At 50.4% G+C, this 15,846-nt stretch overlaps 2 protein-coding genes and 1 pseudogene across 11 annotated transcripts in view; 1 reads left to right on the top strand and 2 right to left on the bottom strand.

Moving 5' to 3' along the window:
- On the bottom strand, positions 1 to 5,990 carry C5AR2 (complement C5a receptor 2). Of its 9 annotated transcripts, XM_039881693.1 has the most exons (4): positions 5,396 to 5,983; positions 4,676 to 5,184; positions 4,269 to 4,438; positions 1 to 1,623 (listed from the first exon to the last, which is right to left on the bottom strand). In XM_039881693.1, the coding sequence occupies exon 4, from the start codon at positions 1,606 to 1,608 to the stop codon at positions 580 to 582; it is 1,029 nt and encodes a 342-aa protein (XP_039737627.1). In that variant the 5' UTR covers positions 1,609 to 1,623; positions 4,269 to 4,438; positions 4,676 to 5,184; positions 5,396 to 5,983; the 3' UTR covers positions 1 to 579. The 9 variants fall into 9 exon arrangements, with proteins under 9 accessions (XP_039737627.1, XP_039737623.1, XP_039737625.1 ...); XM_039881689.1 differs by lacking the exon at positions 5,396 to 5,983 and having other exon boundaries at positions 4,672 to 5,383; XM_039881691.1 differs by lacking the exons at positions 4,269 to 4,438; positions 5,396 to 5,983 and adding an exon at positions 3,893 to 3,991 and having other exon boundaries at positions 4,676 to 5,383.
- Positions 5,991 to 11,138: 5,148 nt separating this feature from the next.
- The window catches only part of C5AR1 (complement C5a receptor 1), a 35,480-nt gene continuing 30,772 nt past the window's right edge, over positions 11,139 to 15,846 (bottom strand). For both annotated transcript variants that reach the window (XM_039881685.1, XM_039881684.1), the window contains exon 6: positions 11,139 to 12,909. In XM_039881685.1, the coding sequence (XP_039737619.1) occupies positions 11,872 to 12,909 (1,038 nt within the window). In that variant the 3' untranslated portion in view covers positions 11,139 to 11,871. The remainder of the gene's footprint in view (positions 12,910 to 15,846) is intronic.
- On the top strand, positions 13,631 to 13,749 carry LOC120617909 (uncharacterized; annotated as a pseudogene).

Here is a 15,846-nt window from a genome sequence, read left to right as displayed (position 1 = left end):
AAAAAAAAAAAAAGTATGTTGTTGTCGATCTGAAATTCGAATTGGATTGGGTGTCTTTGTATTTTCATCTGGTGACAGTAGCTCAGGACCCGCCGCCCATGGATCCCCAAAATGTGCTATGGCCTGGACGGCTCTCCTGGAGTATGCCAGCACACTCCACCTCAGGGCCTTTGTACTTGCTGTTCGTGCTGCTTGAGATGCTTTTTTCTCTCCTTTCTTCGGGTTTTGGGCTCAAAGCTCACCTGACCCGAGGGGCCTGTCCTGGCTGACCTCTACTCCGGCCCCACTCAGCCCCCTTTGTCCCTTTAAGGTTCGGCACTGATCACGTTGGACCTATTCCACATTTCTTCATTCTTTTGTTTCTTGTCTGTCTTCCTCCATGAGTACATCAGCTCCCTCGGGGCAGGGAGCTGTGTCGGTTTGGGTCACCGCTACATCCCGGCGCCTCGTCTTGCACATAGCAGGTGCGTAATAAATGTCTGTCACGTGAATAAAGGAATAAATGACTCTATCATTGAACCCCTGGATCTACCTGTGCCTGAAGCCCCGTTGTGTGAAATGGGATAGGAGGATTATAAATTAGTTTCCTTCCAGCCTCGCCTCCGTCTCAGCGACCTGGTCATGGCTGCTGGAATTCCTATTGATCACACTTTCATCATTGCTTCCCGAGTCCTTTAGGGCCCAGTGACACGCAGCTGGCAGCGACCAGCTAAGGCGAGCCCTCCCGAAATACAGGATGAACATGGGATTGAGGCAGCTGTGAGCCAGCGCAAGTCCTGCAACAAAGGATTCAGCCCGCAGGGCCCAGGTCCAAAGCGTGGAGGAGGGGCCTGCCATGGTGATCACCAGTCCCAGCACATGGTAGGGGGCCCAGCAGACCAGAAAACACACCGCAGCTGCCATGCTCAGGGGCCAGCGGTGTTGGCCTTCTCGGTGCAGGAGCGTACCGTGGCAGCTGGCCATGACCACCAGTGGCCCCAGGAAGCCCAAAATAAACTGGATGACGGTCACTGTGTTCTCCGCTACCGTCCAGCTGCCGTAGTCCAGCACACACTCCAGCTGGGATGGGTAGCTCTCCAGGAGCACCAGATGATACATGTCCAAGGGCATGGCCAGCAGCAAGGCCAAGGACCAGGCTCCCAAACGAGCTAACCGCACCCAACGTAGCCGCCGATTCTCAGTCCACCAGGTGGGCTTGAGGGCCAGCAAGAAGATGTCCAAGCTGAGAGCGGTCAGGAGTAGGACCTTGGTGTACATGGACAGAAAGATGACAAAGGGCAGGGCCCGACAGCCCATCACCCCATATGGCCAGTAGCCCCGCCGGATGATGGGCAGCACCAGGGCAGGGAGATCCAGACAGCAGAATAAGTCTGCCACAGCCAGGTGGTGGAACCAGGTAATGTGGAGGTTCTGCAAGGACCCTAACCTGGTCATCCAGGCAAGCATAACATTGCCCGACACCCCAACCAGGAAGACGACAACTAACAGCAGGAGTAAGGCCAAGCGGAGAGCTTCGGTGGGGATGCAGTCGCCAGCTGCACAGTTCACACGGACATCCAGGGTCTCACCATTCAGCTCATACTCGTGGTTGCCAGTAGTATCCGCCATCTCGTCCCCAGACACCTGGACAGGAGACAAAGGCCACGAAACCACAGGTGAAGACTCTGAGGCCCTCAGAATCCTCGGGGGCGGAAACCCCAGCCCATCAGCATCTCAGACAGGGAGATGCACCAATGTGAGAACCTGAGCGCCTTCAAATGCCGGCATTTTAGAACAGCACGATGTGAGAACTAGCTCATTCGCATCTTGGAATTCTAGAATCTTCCAACACAGAATCCCAGCCCGTTAGAATATCGGACTTCTAGAAAGCTAGTGTCGGAACACGGTCAAGATCAAATCTCTTGGGATTCCCAAATATTAAACTCTTAAACCCTAGCCGATCACTACTTGGAATTACGTGTCTGATTGACCTTTCATCGTTAATAAAGATGCTTTCTATCGACGGCGTCCACTCCAGTAGCCGTCAGCCGGAGGTGGCTACGGAGCATCCGAAATGGAGCCGGGGCAATTGAGAAACTAAATTTTCTGTGTGATGTAGTTTTAATTAATTTGAATAGCTCCACCTGGCTAGCGGCTACCTGATTGGACCATGAAGTGCTAGACCACTGAACCGTGAAAACGCTCTCCTATCACTGGCCTGGAATTCTAGAATTTGAAACATCCGAATCTGAATATCCATCGAGACGGGGAAAGGTTCGTATGGATTCACAGCCAAAGTATTTGGCTCGGTTCTTCTTCATCTGCAATTCTGGAGCTTGGTGCGATGAAAAACGCAACTCTGGAGCCATCTCGTCCTCTTTTTCTTAACACAGACTGGGTCATCGTGAAGCACGCAGACAGCAAAGCACAGGCCTCGCACAGGTGCACTCGCTAGCTTTCACAATCAGCCTGAGCACGACTGTGTGACTGGACACCAGACTGAGAAACAGAACATTTCTACAATCCTCCCAGAGCAATTTTTATAAGGAATGATAGTGTGAAGAAAGCAGGAAAAAGAATATGTTGAATTCTCTACGAGTCATTCATTCATTCATTCATTCATTCATTCAACACAGCCCCCTAGTGCCTGCTCTGTTCCAGGCACTTGACACACAGTAGGGCAGCCGTCCCCAACCATTGCGGCACCAGGGGCCGGTGCTCCCATGAGAATCTAACGCCTGATGATCTGAGGCGGAGCCGAGGCGGTGATGCTGGCGCTGGGGAGCGGCTGCAGATATAGACGAAGCTTTGCTCACCTGCTGCTCACCTCCTGCTGTGCGGCCCGGTTCCTGACACGGACCAGTAGCAGTCCGTGGCCCAGGGGCTGGGGACCCCCGCAGTAGGGGACAAGACTGAAGGAGTCAGACAGAACGGAATAAATGAGCACAGTACCCAGTATTTCCGAAGCTCATAAGTGCTACGGCAAAAGGAAAAAATAGTACACGGGGAAGTTTTAATTCTCTGTTGGAATTTTAAAGGAGTGGTCAGGGAGGGCTTCTCTGAGGAGGTGAAGTTTGACCAAAGCCACAGAGGAGGTGAGGGAGAGAGCTGTGTGGGGATCTGGGAGAAGAGAGTTCCAGGCACACAGAACAGCCGGTGCAAAGGCCCTGAGGGGGGAACATGATGGTCACGGTCAAGGAACATGGAGGCCAGAGTGCCTGGAGTCAGGTGGACGAAGGAGCTGAGGGGGAATTAGGAGCAGAGAGACATCAGGGGCCACGTGGGGGCATTGTAAGGACTTTCCCTTTAATTCCACGTGAGGTGGGAAGCATGAGAGAGCAGAGAAGCGACATGGCCTCTCACAGCGATAATAACTATCGCTGTTGGTATTATTAATATTATTAGAAGCCACCGCTTAGCATCTCGTGCAATGTGCCGGGCGCTGCTTAAAGCACTTTAAATGTCATACTGTTTAATCCTTATAACAGCGCTCTCACTTTAATACCACCGTCATACCCATTCTGCAGATGAGGCAGAGAGAAGTTAGGTAACTTACCTGAGGTCACTCAGCTAAGTAAGTCAAAGCCCAGTCTTTGAACTTAGCCCCACTCTTGAACTCACCCTAGAACATTATCATGCAAAAATCTTACATTCCAGAGAGTTAGAAGGCAGGACAGCCAGCTGACCCACTAGGACACTCGGGGTCTGTGACTCTGTTTCACCTGGCTCTCTCTAGACCTCCCTGTCTGAGGAACGAGAGACACTGAGGTGAAGCGACCCCACTGGGTTTTGGGAGACCTTGAGGAGTTAATACGTGTCAACACTTGGCATAGAGCGACCCGACCCCCACTGCCCAAGACTCCAGCCACGGCTGACACAACAGGAAAGACAGAGGGGAAGTTGGGGCGCTCACCTCTGCCCCCTCCGCCCTGCCAAGTTGCTTCCAGGAGGCCAGGCCATTCCACAGGTGTGTGTTTGGGTCTGGCACTCTGCTTTCATATGATTTTCATCACTAGAGTAAACGCGAGCAGGCTTTAAAAACTCAAACCCTCACCAGCGGTGTGGCCTTGGGCAAGTCCCCTAACCTCTCTGTGCCTCGGCGTCCTCATCCACAAAATGAGAGTAATAATAATACTAGACTTACCTTGCAGGGGATTACGAGACTCCACCAGGCCGATAGCAGTAAGGGGCTCAGAATGCAGTGCCAGCGTTCGCTGCTGTCACTTCTTCGGGTTATCTGGGAGCAGCACCCCTACCCACCATGGGACCCCACCCTTCCCTGCTCTCACCGATTAAAAGCCCGGCCGTTTTCTGCAGCTAACCAGTTCAGTCTATGCTGTTTCTCTTCCAACACATTCCACAGAAATGGGCACGGCCGACGCTCCCCGCATCATCCCTCCGTCTTTCCGGCTCCCCGTGCCTCAGGTCCCTTTCCCCGTCTGCACACAGGTTGCTTCCCCTGCACATAAAATATAATCACCAGGATGATTATTTTATAATCATTCAAATGACAAATGACATTTATGAAGCGCCTGTGGTGTACCAGGCATAAATAAGCCTTATGGCAACCCTGTGAGATGAGTAGCCGCGTTATTCCCACGTCCTAGGATGTCAGGATTATTCCTATTATTCTCGTTTTCCAGAGCATAGGCTCTTCCTTGCTTTGGGCCAAGCGCAGGCACGCGCAGATACTCACCAAAAGACATGTTCTGAAACATTCAGCCCACGATGGGAAAGCACCCAAATATCCTCTCACGGGTGGCGCTGCATTCACGCGGCGGAATGTCCCACGACGGCGAGAGTGGATGCGGTTGGCCCTCCCCCACGTCACGTGCAGGGCAGAGAGCCGGACACGCTGGAGATTCTCCCGGAGGACCCCATGCGCATCAAATTTTAAATGAGCAGAAGGATTCTACACGAGCGGGGTGCAACCAAGGGGCACGAGAGGGGACTCGGACTGGGCTCCTGCTGTTCCTGGGCCCTGGGTGCCAGTTACCTGGGCACCAGCCCCTGGAGACGCACAGAGCTGCCCAGTGCTGATGCGCATGCCTCTCCGGTGCGTGTGTCGTACAGGACGACAAAGGTAAAAGACTTTCCTTAAGAAGTAGAATCCGTGAGTCAAAGGGCTCGTTCCCCCCCAGCACGAGGCTGTTTGGCGGGTTTCCTAGAAGTCGCGGGGTTTGAGAATGGCTGTTTCCTAGGGAACTGAGAGGGATGATACATTTGAATCCTTGCAAAAGATTTCCTGTCGGCCTGCCGGAGTCCATTCCCAGAGTCTGGACTTGATGTGGGCTCCCATGTAACACGGATTAAGATTCTGTTTCTCGAATTCGAGTTCCAGTGCCCTCCCTGTCTCCTCCCTCCTTCCCTCCCTCCTTCGCTCCATCCTCCCCTCCCTCCTTCCCTTCATCCTTACCTTCTTTCAAGAGGGGCCCCAATGTTGTCCACAGCACTTGGGAGCATGATCTGGGCCCACGGCCACACCTCGGAAGTCTGGGGGTCTCTCCCTGGTGTCTGGCAGTTGGTGGGTTTCTGGACGTTCCTTCCTCTGCCACCTTACGGCCCCCGGGACATCTTCATAACCCAGGAGAAGCAGGAGCGGCCTTTTCCTCTTCCCAGGGTGCGCTCCTCCAGTATTCCTCCCATGACTCACACGCCCCCAAATTGCCAGAGCAGCAGATGAGGTTGGCGAGGGCTCGGTGGGCGGAGAGCTGCCCATGTCCCCACCCCGGTCTCAGTGTCATCAGCTTCCTCGACGCCAGACCGGTGCATCCAGGAAGGGTCTTGGTCGCCACTGCAGGGCCCTCTGAGGCACTTCTCGATAAGCACCCACTGTGCCCTACTCCCATCTTGGACTCCTACTGTGCACCCAGCCCCTCCTGTCTGCCCTTTGCGGAGCCCCGTGGACAGATAAATATCTCTCCCTCCTTGTTCTGAGGGAGACGGCTCAGGGTCGTGTCCTCCACAAGAAGGCCGAGGCCGCCGAGGACAGGGCCTGAGGTCGCAGAGGCAGAGAGAAGACAGACAAGTGCCTCCCTGCCATCGTAGCGTGTGGGCTGAGAACATGGACCCGAGAGCCAGAATGATCGGACGTTGATCCCAGGCCCACGTTGATGTGTTTTGGGGCCTCTGCCCACCGTGAGCCTCCGCGTCCTCACGGGGAAAGTGGACGTTTTGTTCGGAGCGTTAGATGGGCGAAGAGATTTAAAAACACACACTGTTATGGTGCGAACGATTCTGAGACCCACGGAGCCAATTGAGCTTAATTACGAGCCTTTATTAGTCGGCCGGCGACTGACTCTCTACCACGCGGGCTAGAGGAGATCAGCCCCGAGCTTTCAGAGGAGGCAGCTGATAAAGCTCAAGACCATATCCTGGTGGTCTCCTGAACAAGCCAGCAGATTACAGAAGCGGAAGTTGGCTGTTAGCATATCTTTGCCTAGAACAACACCCTTAATGAACAAGTAGATGGATTACAGAAGCAGACATTGGCCATCTTCATATCTTATACAATATACTTCCTAAACCACACACAAGCAAGTAGGACAACTTCTGATATCTAAAGATATTTCTTCCCTGTAGCTGACTTAGCTAGTTGGCTCGCTTGAAAATTTTCCACCCTTAACAACCCAACAGTACCTGGTTCATAGAATACGCCATGTACGTGTATGTCAGATTAACGACAGCAAGACGAATGTAATGTAAATCTTTGAAATTTACATTTTAAAAACGCAGGCTTAGCAAGAGGAAGTGGCTCTCCGACTTCGAAGCCCTTCGCTCAGCAGTTTTTATGTGTGTGTTTGTGTGTTACCCTGTGTGTGCGCCTTAGAGGTTGAAGGCATAAATTTGTACATTTCTTTTGTTGTTGTTTGGAGAATAGAATCCTGTTGTTAGAGGAAGTAGTTTCTGAGTCAAGAGAGTGGAAGTCACTGTGTGACCTGGTGTGTCTCCACGCCCCTCTCGGTGGCCCTGTCTTGACCGGGCCTGGCCCCAGATGCCTGTAGATAAGAATACCCCTCGGTCCCCTCCCACTGAGTTCTGGAATGCCTCTTCGTCTCCCCCATCCTGCCAGCCCCAGGCTCCTGTGGGAATCCCCTCTGGTCAGGAAAAGATTAGAACGGAGGAAGCCAAAATTGGGGACTGTCTTTTTCGTCAGCTCACATTTTCCCCGATTGTTAAGTTTATAAGAGTGTGTTTCTGAGATCGCTTGATCCTCAACTTCTTGGCCACCGAGTCTCGGGGTGTGCATTTCTCGAATTCTGGAAGGCTAAAGTTTTCTGGTGTCCCTGAAGCTGGTGGCCCTTTCCTGGGGGCCTGGGGGATGCTGGGGGCTGAGGACAGGGGAGAAACTTAGAAAGAGAACACCTTAGAAGGTTATTAAGTTGACCTATATGAAATGGACATTTTTATTGGTCAAAGTGGGTTGAATTCCAGCAAGTCTGTCGTGACAGAAAGCAGATTAGTGGCTGCCAGGAGCTTGGGGGAAGACAGGGGGACTAGGGAGTGACTGCTAATGGGTGTGGGGGCTTTTCTTCCAGGGTGCTGAAAACGTTCCAGAAGTAGACGGTGGTGACAGTTACACAACACTGAGAATATCCTAAATGATGGTGAATTTTATGTTATGCGCATTTTATAATTTTTTAACAGTCATAAGTAAGTGAAACTTTGTACCTCCCCATCCCAAAATAGTGCAGTTTCATAGAGCTCAACCCATGGAATTCCAGAAGCCTGAAAGGGTGAATGGCTAAGATGAGGAAACCAATCTCTTTTGAACAACATTTATCATTATGTAATATCTGGTGCACGGAAAAGAATGTATGGGACACGTGTAAGTGATAAAGTACACCAATTAAGTAGACATCTGTAAACATCTCAGAAACTCTGAATATGTAGATCAAGGGTCAGTAAATTTTTTTGGTAAAGGAAGAGAGAGTAAATATTTTAGTTTTGGCTGGTCAGGAGGTCACTCGTGGTCTCCGTCACAACTACTCAACCTCCCAGGTAGAATGAAGCAGCCACAGACTGAATGGGTATGGCTGTGTTCCAATAAAACTTCATTCACAAAAGGAAGCGAGGGGCCAGATTTGGCCCACGGGCTAGACTTTGCCGAACGCTTATCTAGGTCAAAGACTCTGAAGCCTAGAATGTTGGAATCACAGACTTAGAATATTGGAATCATAGGCTGTTTGCCCCCAAAGGATACCACAGTGGAATTCACAGACTATTCAAATCACAGGATTTTAGCTCTGAGTCCTTCAATACGGTAGCTACTGACCACATGAGGCTACTGAACATTTGAGGCGTGGTAGATCTGAGATGAACTCTGAGATAAGATCTCATATATTATGTTCATGAATATAGTATTAGTATGTGTTATATATGTTCTATGTTATAGAATACAGTTATATATTTTATATGATATAGTTATATATTTCTATATTATATGTTTATAAATATAACTAATATGCAATTACATAAGTGATTGTTCGGATAATATATAATCACATAATATATAATATTCATATAATTAATACAGGTTTCAGAGACTTGATACAAAAAGATTTTTTAAAAATGTGAAATCTCTTGATAACTTTTATGTCAATCCCATATTGAAATGATAATACCAGAAGTATATTTGGGTCGATGAAAATATGTCACAAAAGTTAATTTTACCGGATTCTTTTTGTCTCGCTTGGCTGATGGAAAAACGTGAAATCGCATTGCATTCCTATCAGACGGTGTTAACCTGGACGTTAGCAGCTTGGTGCTGGGGACAGTTACATGGCACAGGTGGAGGGAAGGAAGCAGACGGTTGGTGGGAGGCAGGGGGACTTGGGTGGGGACAGCAGGGCGCAGCCGACTCAGCCAAACCCACCATCCACTTCCTGCCTTTACTTCCTCTTTGGACTTGTTGACCCAGCGGAATTTTAGGCCTCAGATTTGACAATCGCCTGGCCCTTCAGTCCACTTCCCTCCTGGGCAGGGCTGATGGACGCCAGGCAGATGCTCAAGAGAAGCTACCTTGGGGGAGCCATTCATTGGCTTCCGAGGTTTGTAGAAAAGCATTGAGGGGCTCTGCTCTTGGGGATAGCATCTCCTCCTCTCAAATCATGATGAGAGAAAGACCTCGCTGCTTACAGCCCACTCCCCAAACCGGGAGAGCTAGAGGACGGCCAGGAATAGGGATGGAACATGGCAGTGGGGAGATGGAAGGAGGGAGGGAGGACTTCCTGGAGGAGGCTGCATCCCAAAAGAAGACAGGATAGGAAGAGGGACTGTCTTTATTCATCTGGGAGACCAGGCAGGAAGGGATGCAATGGAGACATAGGCAGGAGAGGATGGAGGTCTTGGACCAGACAGGCTGTGGGGTGGGAAGCGTCAGCATGGGTCAGCGGGGGCCCTTTGGGACAGAGACATAAGGTGAGATGAGTGGGGGCGGAGGCCATGCCCTGAAGAGAGCTGTGAGGGCTGCGAGTGAAGTCACAAAAGTGAGAAGCGGATCCAAGAGAGAACTCCAGAAAGCCAGCATTTCAGGGCGGAGGAAGAACCACGCAGAGAGAGACAGATAGAGACAGAGAGAGAAGAGCCAGCCAGACTCGGGTCCACCACGGAGGAGGGCCACAGAGGGGTGCTGGCAGTCGGGGAAGAAGGGACCTTCAGGATGACGGGGGTCTTCCCAGGGGTGGCAGGTACCCCCTAGCCAGATCTTCCCCTCAACGACCTTTCTGCCAGGGGCTCTGCACGGGAACCAACATTTTCCCATCAAAACCCACCCACGGCCTCTTCCGGAAGCAGAGCACCTGTCCTAGGTGCTGGGTCAGACAGCATCTTTAGGCGAAAGCTGAGCCCAAGGCAGGCTCGACGGTGTAGAATCCCGTGACATCCCGCCAGGAGCCCCAAATCCCGCGACATCCCGCCAGGAGCCCTGGCTGCAGGCTGCTCCTTCCACTCTCCCCGCTCTTGCAGAGATAGAGAGGAAATCAGCACCTTTGCCGTCCAGTCCAGTCCAGTGGTCCCGAGCCCCAGTGGCTCCTGGCGCCCAGAATGGGCCAGGTCAGACCGGGCGGCATCGTGAGTGCGACATACACACAGGGCTTTGAAGACAAGAGCTCATTAATAATTCTTCACGTTGATTATATGTTGAAATAAAAATATTTTGGATATACTGAGTTAAGAAAAATATATTATTGACTGCGCTATTATTATTTTATATATTCAATATTATATATAGCAGTATAATATAAACATATATTAATAGCATTCATATTCTCATACTAACACATATATTATGTTCATGAATATGGTATTAGTATGTGTTATATATTTCTATATTATATAATATAGTTATATATTTATACGATAGTTATATATTTCTGTATTATATTTGTAAATATAATTAGTATATAATTACATAAGTCATTGCTCAGATAATATATAATCACATAATATATACTATTCATATAATTAATATAGCATTCACATAAATATAACAAATAATCAGATCACATTATTAAATATATTTAATAATGTGATCTGATTAATATAACAAAATATAATATAACAAATAATCAGATCACATTATTAAATATATTACTATTATCTCATCTGTTTCTTTTGAATTTTTTAACATGGCTACTAGAACATTCCAAACCACCTGTGTGACTCACATCGCATTCCCGTTGGACAGCGCTGGCCTGTACAATATTTCTATCCAATCCACACACATACGCACTCACACACAAAACACTAAGCAAAAGGGTTTTAAAGTCAATCGTACACGACAACATTTCGACATTTGTTTTTATTTTCATTATTCGAGTGATGCGCACTAGCTTTTTAAAAAGTCAAGAGTTACATGATTCCCCTGCTCTGGCATTCTCGAAAGGGCAACATCGTGGAGGGGAAGAGTAGGTCCATGCTTGCCAGTGGGCTCGGAACAGGCTGAGGAAGTGGAGTGAAGTGGGGGGAGCTCTCTGGAGGGGGCGGGTCACACCCTGCTGGTGTTGAAAGTGTCCTGTTCCTGGACTGTATCAATATCAACATCCTGCTTGTGACTGTGCAATGCTGTCTTACAACATGTTTTTCTATTGAGGGAAATAGGTCAAAAGGGACACAGACCCCTCTGTGCTGTTACAACCGCAGGCAAGTCAACGACGACGTCCAAATACCAAGTTTGATTATTTGTTAAGTGCAGAACAAACAGTAGTTTCCAAAATAAGAAGTCAAATTCCTCTATGACCCCACCTCCTGGAGGTAGCCTACCAACAGGTCCCGCCCTCCATCTTTGAAACGCCTTCCTCCCACTTCTTGGAACCGCATCCAATCCTTTCACTTAAAACGCTTTAAACAACTTATTTCAGTAACATTTTAACTTACTGTTTTTCTTGAAGTCAACTCACTTACAAAAGCTTAGCAGTCTGCGAACTTTTGCTCTGTCCTAAACCAGAATAATTGTCAGGATGCCCTGGCCGTTTTTTTCCCCCAAGTCTCTGGAACATAAAAACATAACTCTTCTTCGAAAGGTTAAGATGTTTCTACTTGTCTGTGTTAAAAGTTAAGATGTTTCCGCTTGTCTCTAACGTATCCTTTTCCTACATTCCCACTCTGCCCCGCACACATGTCGCGGTCTGGGGGATACTCCGAGTGCCTTGGTTTCTGTTTATTTGTTTGTTTCAAAGTCCTTGGATGAAAAGGAAGGTTGGGCGTCCCTGGAAGGAGGTGTTGACCTTGGAAATGAGAAAGGTTACGAAGCGAGTTCACCCAGAAGAGGAAGAACCAACACAGCATGAGCTCACTCAGGGCGGAGTGGAAATAAGCAAAAAAAAAAAAAAAAAAAATGGACCCAGGGAAGGTCGGAGGCGCGGGCAGACGGTGGCCCCGGGGGAGCCCTCCTCACACCGCCTGGTCCTTCTGGGCCAGGGTGTCTGCCGTGGAGAGCGTGCTGGACTTGGTGTCCCTGAGCGCGGTCTCCTCGGTCAACACGTTCCGGATCCCGGCGGGGAGGGACTTGAGGAGGCGGGAGTGGAAGCCCTGGGCGGCGGCCACGTAGATGATGGGGTTGATACAGCAGTTGATGTACGCAATGGAGACCCACAGGTTGTCCAGGCGGGTCAAGGTGCGGAAGCTGGGGTGTGTTTTGGAGAAGAAGGCTATCAATAACCCTGTCACCTGGTAGGGCAGCCAGAAGACAAAGAAGCTGGCCACCACAGCCACCACCACCTTGAGCGTCTTGGTGGAGCGTGTGGCACTGCGGCTCCAAGCCCGGATCAGAAGGAAGGTGTAGCAGATCGTGAGCGTGACCAGCGGCCACAGATAGCCCAGAACCAGCCGCAGCGCAGCTACGGTCCTCTCTGTATGGGTATTGTCTCCGCCATAGTCAACGACACAGATCGTCTTGCTTGGGAAGTGATGATGGTACTCCCTACGAAACATGAAGGACGGTATGATGAGCAGCAGGGCCGAGACCCAGGCCACACCGCAGGCTATCCAGGCCAAGTAGGCCCCTCTGTAGTTCTGGCACCAGATGGGATTAAACACCAGCAGAAAGCGGTCGGCGCTGATGGTGGCCAGAAGCAAGATGCTGGCGTACATGTTGAGCAGGATGAGAGAGGGGAGGATGCGGCAGGCCGCGTCACCAAGGAACCAATGATTGTCGTAGATGATGGACACGAACAAGGTGGGCAGTGCCAGGCAGGAGAGGAGGTCGGCCACCGCCAGGTTGAGAAACCAGATGGCATTGATGGTTCGTCCGGCCTCAGACTTCGTCACCCAGACCACCAGGGCGTTGCCCGGCACTCCCACCAGAAAGACAAACACGAAGATGATGAGAGCGATGATGTCCGGCACGCGCAGGATGTTGGACGAGCCGTCCACTGGTATGCTGGGGTCCACGCTGTAGTAGTCATAGTTCTCAGTGGTTCCCGTGGTGTTCTGGTGGGATCAGAGAAGTGGAGGGGGCGCTGAGTTCACAGACAGGTGCCAAGGAGCCCTCAGAGCTAGGTGCCTTTGAGCCCATTGCCCTGCTTCTGTAAGCCTCAGCTTTCCCCAGGGAAATCGGGGACCACTGAGAGCCGAGGGCCGGTTCCCCCGGAAGTCCCTCAGCTCCCCCGTGGCCCAGCAACCGAACGAATGGCGGAAGCCTGGACTGCTGTGGCACCGTGGTCACTGTCCATTCTGATGGGTCAGCATCCCCGACACGCGGCTCGTGAGACGTTTTTAATGTCAGATGTTTTGAACGTCACTGGAGAGTGACCCCCCTGCCACCACCTGCCACCACCGCCCCATCAACTGGCTTTGCTGCCTCCCGCCCACTGAGGCCGCTCCGCAGCCTGCCTGGGAGTGACCGCCCAGAGAAGGCAGTGGCTTAGGAGGGCCTCATAACTCAGGCACGACATTGTGGGGGGACGCGAACCCAGGCAGGACACCCCGACCGTCTCCAAGGAGTGATCATGGCTGAGGTAAGGCAACTTCAGGGGAGAGCTCTGTGGCCCTTGGAGCTAGCCCATCCCTGAAGGCCACTTTGTCACCAAGCCAGGTGACAAAAGAGACAGAGAAAAAGAGAAATCATCATCACAGAAATATTCAGGGCTGGATTTTCAGTGCACCTGAATTTGTGGGTGGCAGTTTATATCCACTGAAACACCCACGTCCTGTCTGCAGCCATGCCACCCTGAACGAGCCCCATTCCATCTGATCTCAGAAGCTAAGCAGGGTGGGGCCTGGTTAGTACTTGAATGGGAGACCTCTTAGGAAGACCAGGTGCCGTAGGCGTCAAAAAAAAAAAAATAAGGGATTGTAAGCTGACAAGGTCCTTGCAATCTGCGAGGTCAACCAAGGGTTGCCTCACCTAAAAAATTAAAATAAAAAAAAAAATTTGAAACACCCACCTCACGGACTAAATAAGATAAAAATGTTCAAGCACCCAGCAAAGTGCCTGGCATACAGTAAGAGGACAAGAAATGCCAGCCAGGGCTGTTATCATTTATCAATATTATGATCACTGAAGAGCTGAGATCTTTCTCTGAACGAACCTTTTCTTTCTAGACCCTTTACTTGGCCCGAAGGTTGGCCAGACTGATGGTTGGGGGTCCTTGCCATTAGAGCCACACCAGTGGTCAAATTATTCAAAGGAGGATGTCAGCATCGGCTGGTAAGCGGACAAGCAGGATAGAGCGTATCCGTGCAGTGGAATATTATTCAGCCATAAAAAAGGAATGAAGTGCTGATACAAGACACAACGCGGATAAGGCAGGAAAACATTATGCCGAGTGAAAGAAGTCAGACACAGAAGGTCACATATTGTAGGATTCCAGGAAATATCCAGAACAGGCAAATCCATAGAGATGGGGTGGGCTAGTGGTCACCAGGGGCCGGGGGAGGGGCAATAGGGAGTGGCCGCTACATGAGTACGGGCTTTTCTTTAGAAAATATTCTGGAACTAGTTAGAGGTGGTGGTTGCACAATATGGTGAAACTCCTAGATGCCACTGAAGCGCATACTTTAAAATGGTGAATTACATATCATGTGGCTTTTACTCAATTCAAAAGAAATGCCAGTGTCATAAAGACAAGGAAGGGACTCTTCCAGGTGAATAGGGACTAAAGAGCCAGGGCCACCAAATGCCACGTGATGCCACGGACCGGAGCCCGGAGCAGGACAAGCGCATTCGCTCCACGGGGCATCGGTCGGACAGATGAGCAGGTCTGTGGACGACACGGGGGCACCGCACCGAAAGCTGAATTCCCTGAAGTGGATAACCACGTGCACTTGTGAGGGGGGACGTTCTCGCTCTTGAGAAACAGAGCCTGGGGTATTTAGAAAAAATGGGGCGTAATGCCTGCAAGTCGCTCTCAAACGGTTTGGCATAAAGATGATCGATGACAGAGCGAGCAAAATCGGAGAATCTGGGCAAAGAGTAAAAGGGACTTCTTTGCATCGAATGTGAAAAGATTTCAGAATCGAAAGCTAAAGTTGTCGAAGTATTCTATCGGTCAGTGGCCTCTGCCCAGAGCTATCTACCTCTGCCGTGCTCCCCACCAGCACCCCGGCTTCCCTTTTTCTACTCCAAGACCCTCTCCCCCCAGGTCGCCACCCTCTAGTTGCCAAAGGGTCAATGCCGGACACAGCAGGAGGCCTCAGACCCTGCTCAGGGGGGCTCTGCGGGTTGTTAAATATTTCGAATGTCCGCCTCGGATGTGCTACATGAGGCTAACTTTTCCTCTGCTGGTTTCACAAGCCTCTGCCATCCTTGGTTGCGGAATGAGTCAGATTCTCAAAAAAGGAACAACGCCCCCACCCCTCGACCCCCGCTCTTGTGTACTTGTGGCTCCTCATCTCATCAGCTGACAAAAAACCCATCCTGACATGAGCTCATTTGGTCATTTCCTCTCACGAACGCAGAGAAAAGATGCTAAGACCAACACTCAGTGACTTCCACCTGGGCCCTTGCAAATGGCACGAAAGTTTGGCCATTACGGCATCGCCAGAGACCGGGCATAACTGAAGCGTCCAGCTAGAGAGGACTGGCTAAATTAATGAGGGCACATCCAGGCAACAGAATATAATGCAGCCGTCAAAAAGAACGAGGCATCTCGACAATAAAAAGACAAATGATCCAATTTAAAAACGGGCAGAGAACCTATGGCCGTCATCAACAGGACAAATAACAACAAGGATGGGAGAGTATTTGGGGGAAAAGAACCCTCCTACACTGTTGGTGGCCACGGAAATTGGAAATTGCTACAGCCGTTATGGAACACAGTATGGAGAAGGTTCCTCAGGAAACCAGGCATGGAATTACCATATGACCCAGCAATCCTACCTTGGGGTATTTACCCAAAAAAAGAAACTTGAAAACATTTCTCCGCA

Source organism: Pteropus medius, unplaced genomic scaffold (assembly GCF_902729225.1).
Source record: "Pteropus medius unplaced genomic scaffold, Ma_sr-lr_union100, whole genome shotgun sequence".
Lineage (NCBI taxonomy): Eukaryota > Metazoa > Chordata > Mammalia > Chiroptera > Pteropodidae > Pteropus > Pteropus medius.
This window is presented reverse-complemented; position numbering and strand designations above follow the sequence as displayed.

What these genes read in the sequence shown, in the direction of transcription:
- C5AR2 (XM_039881695.1), bottom strand. Translation starts at nt 1,608, where the DNA reads ATGGCGGATACTACTGGCAACCACGAGTATGAGCTGAATGGTGAGACC.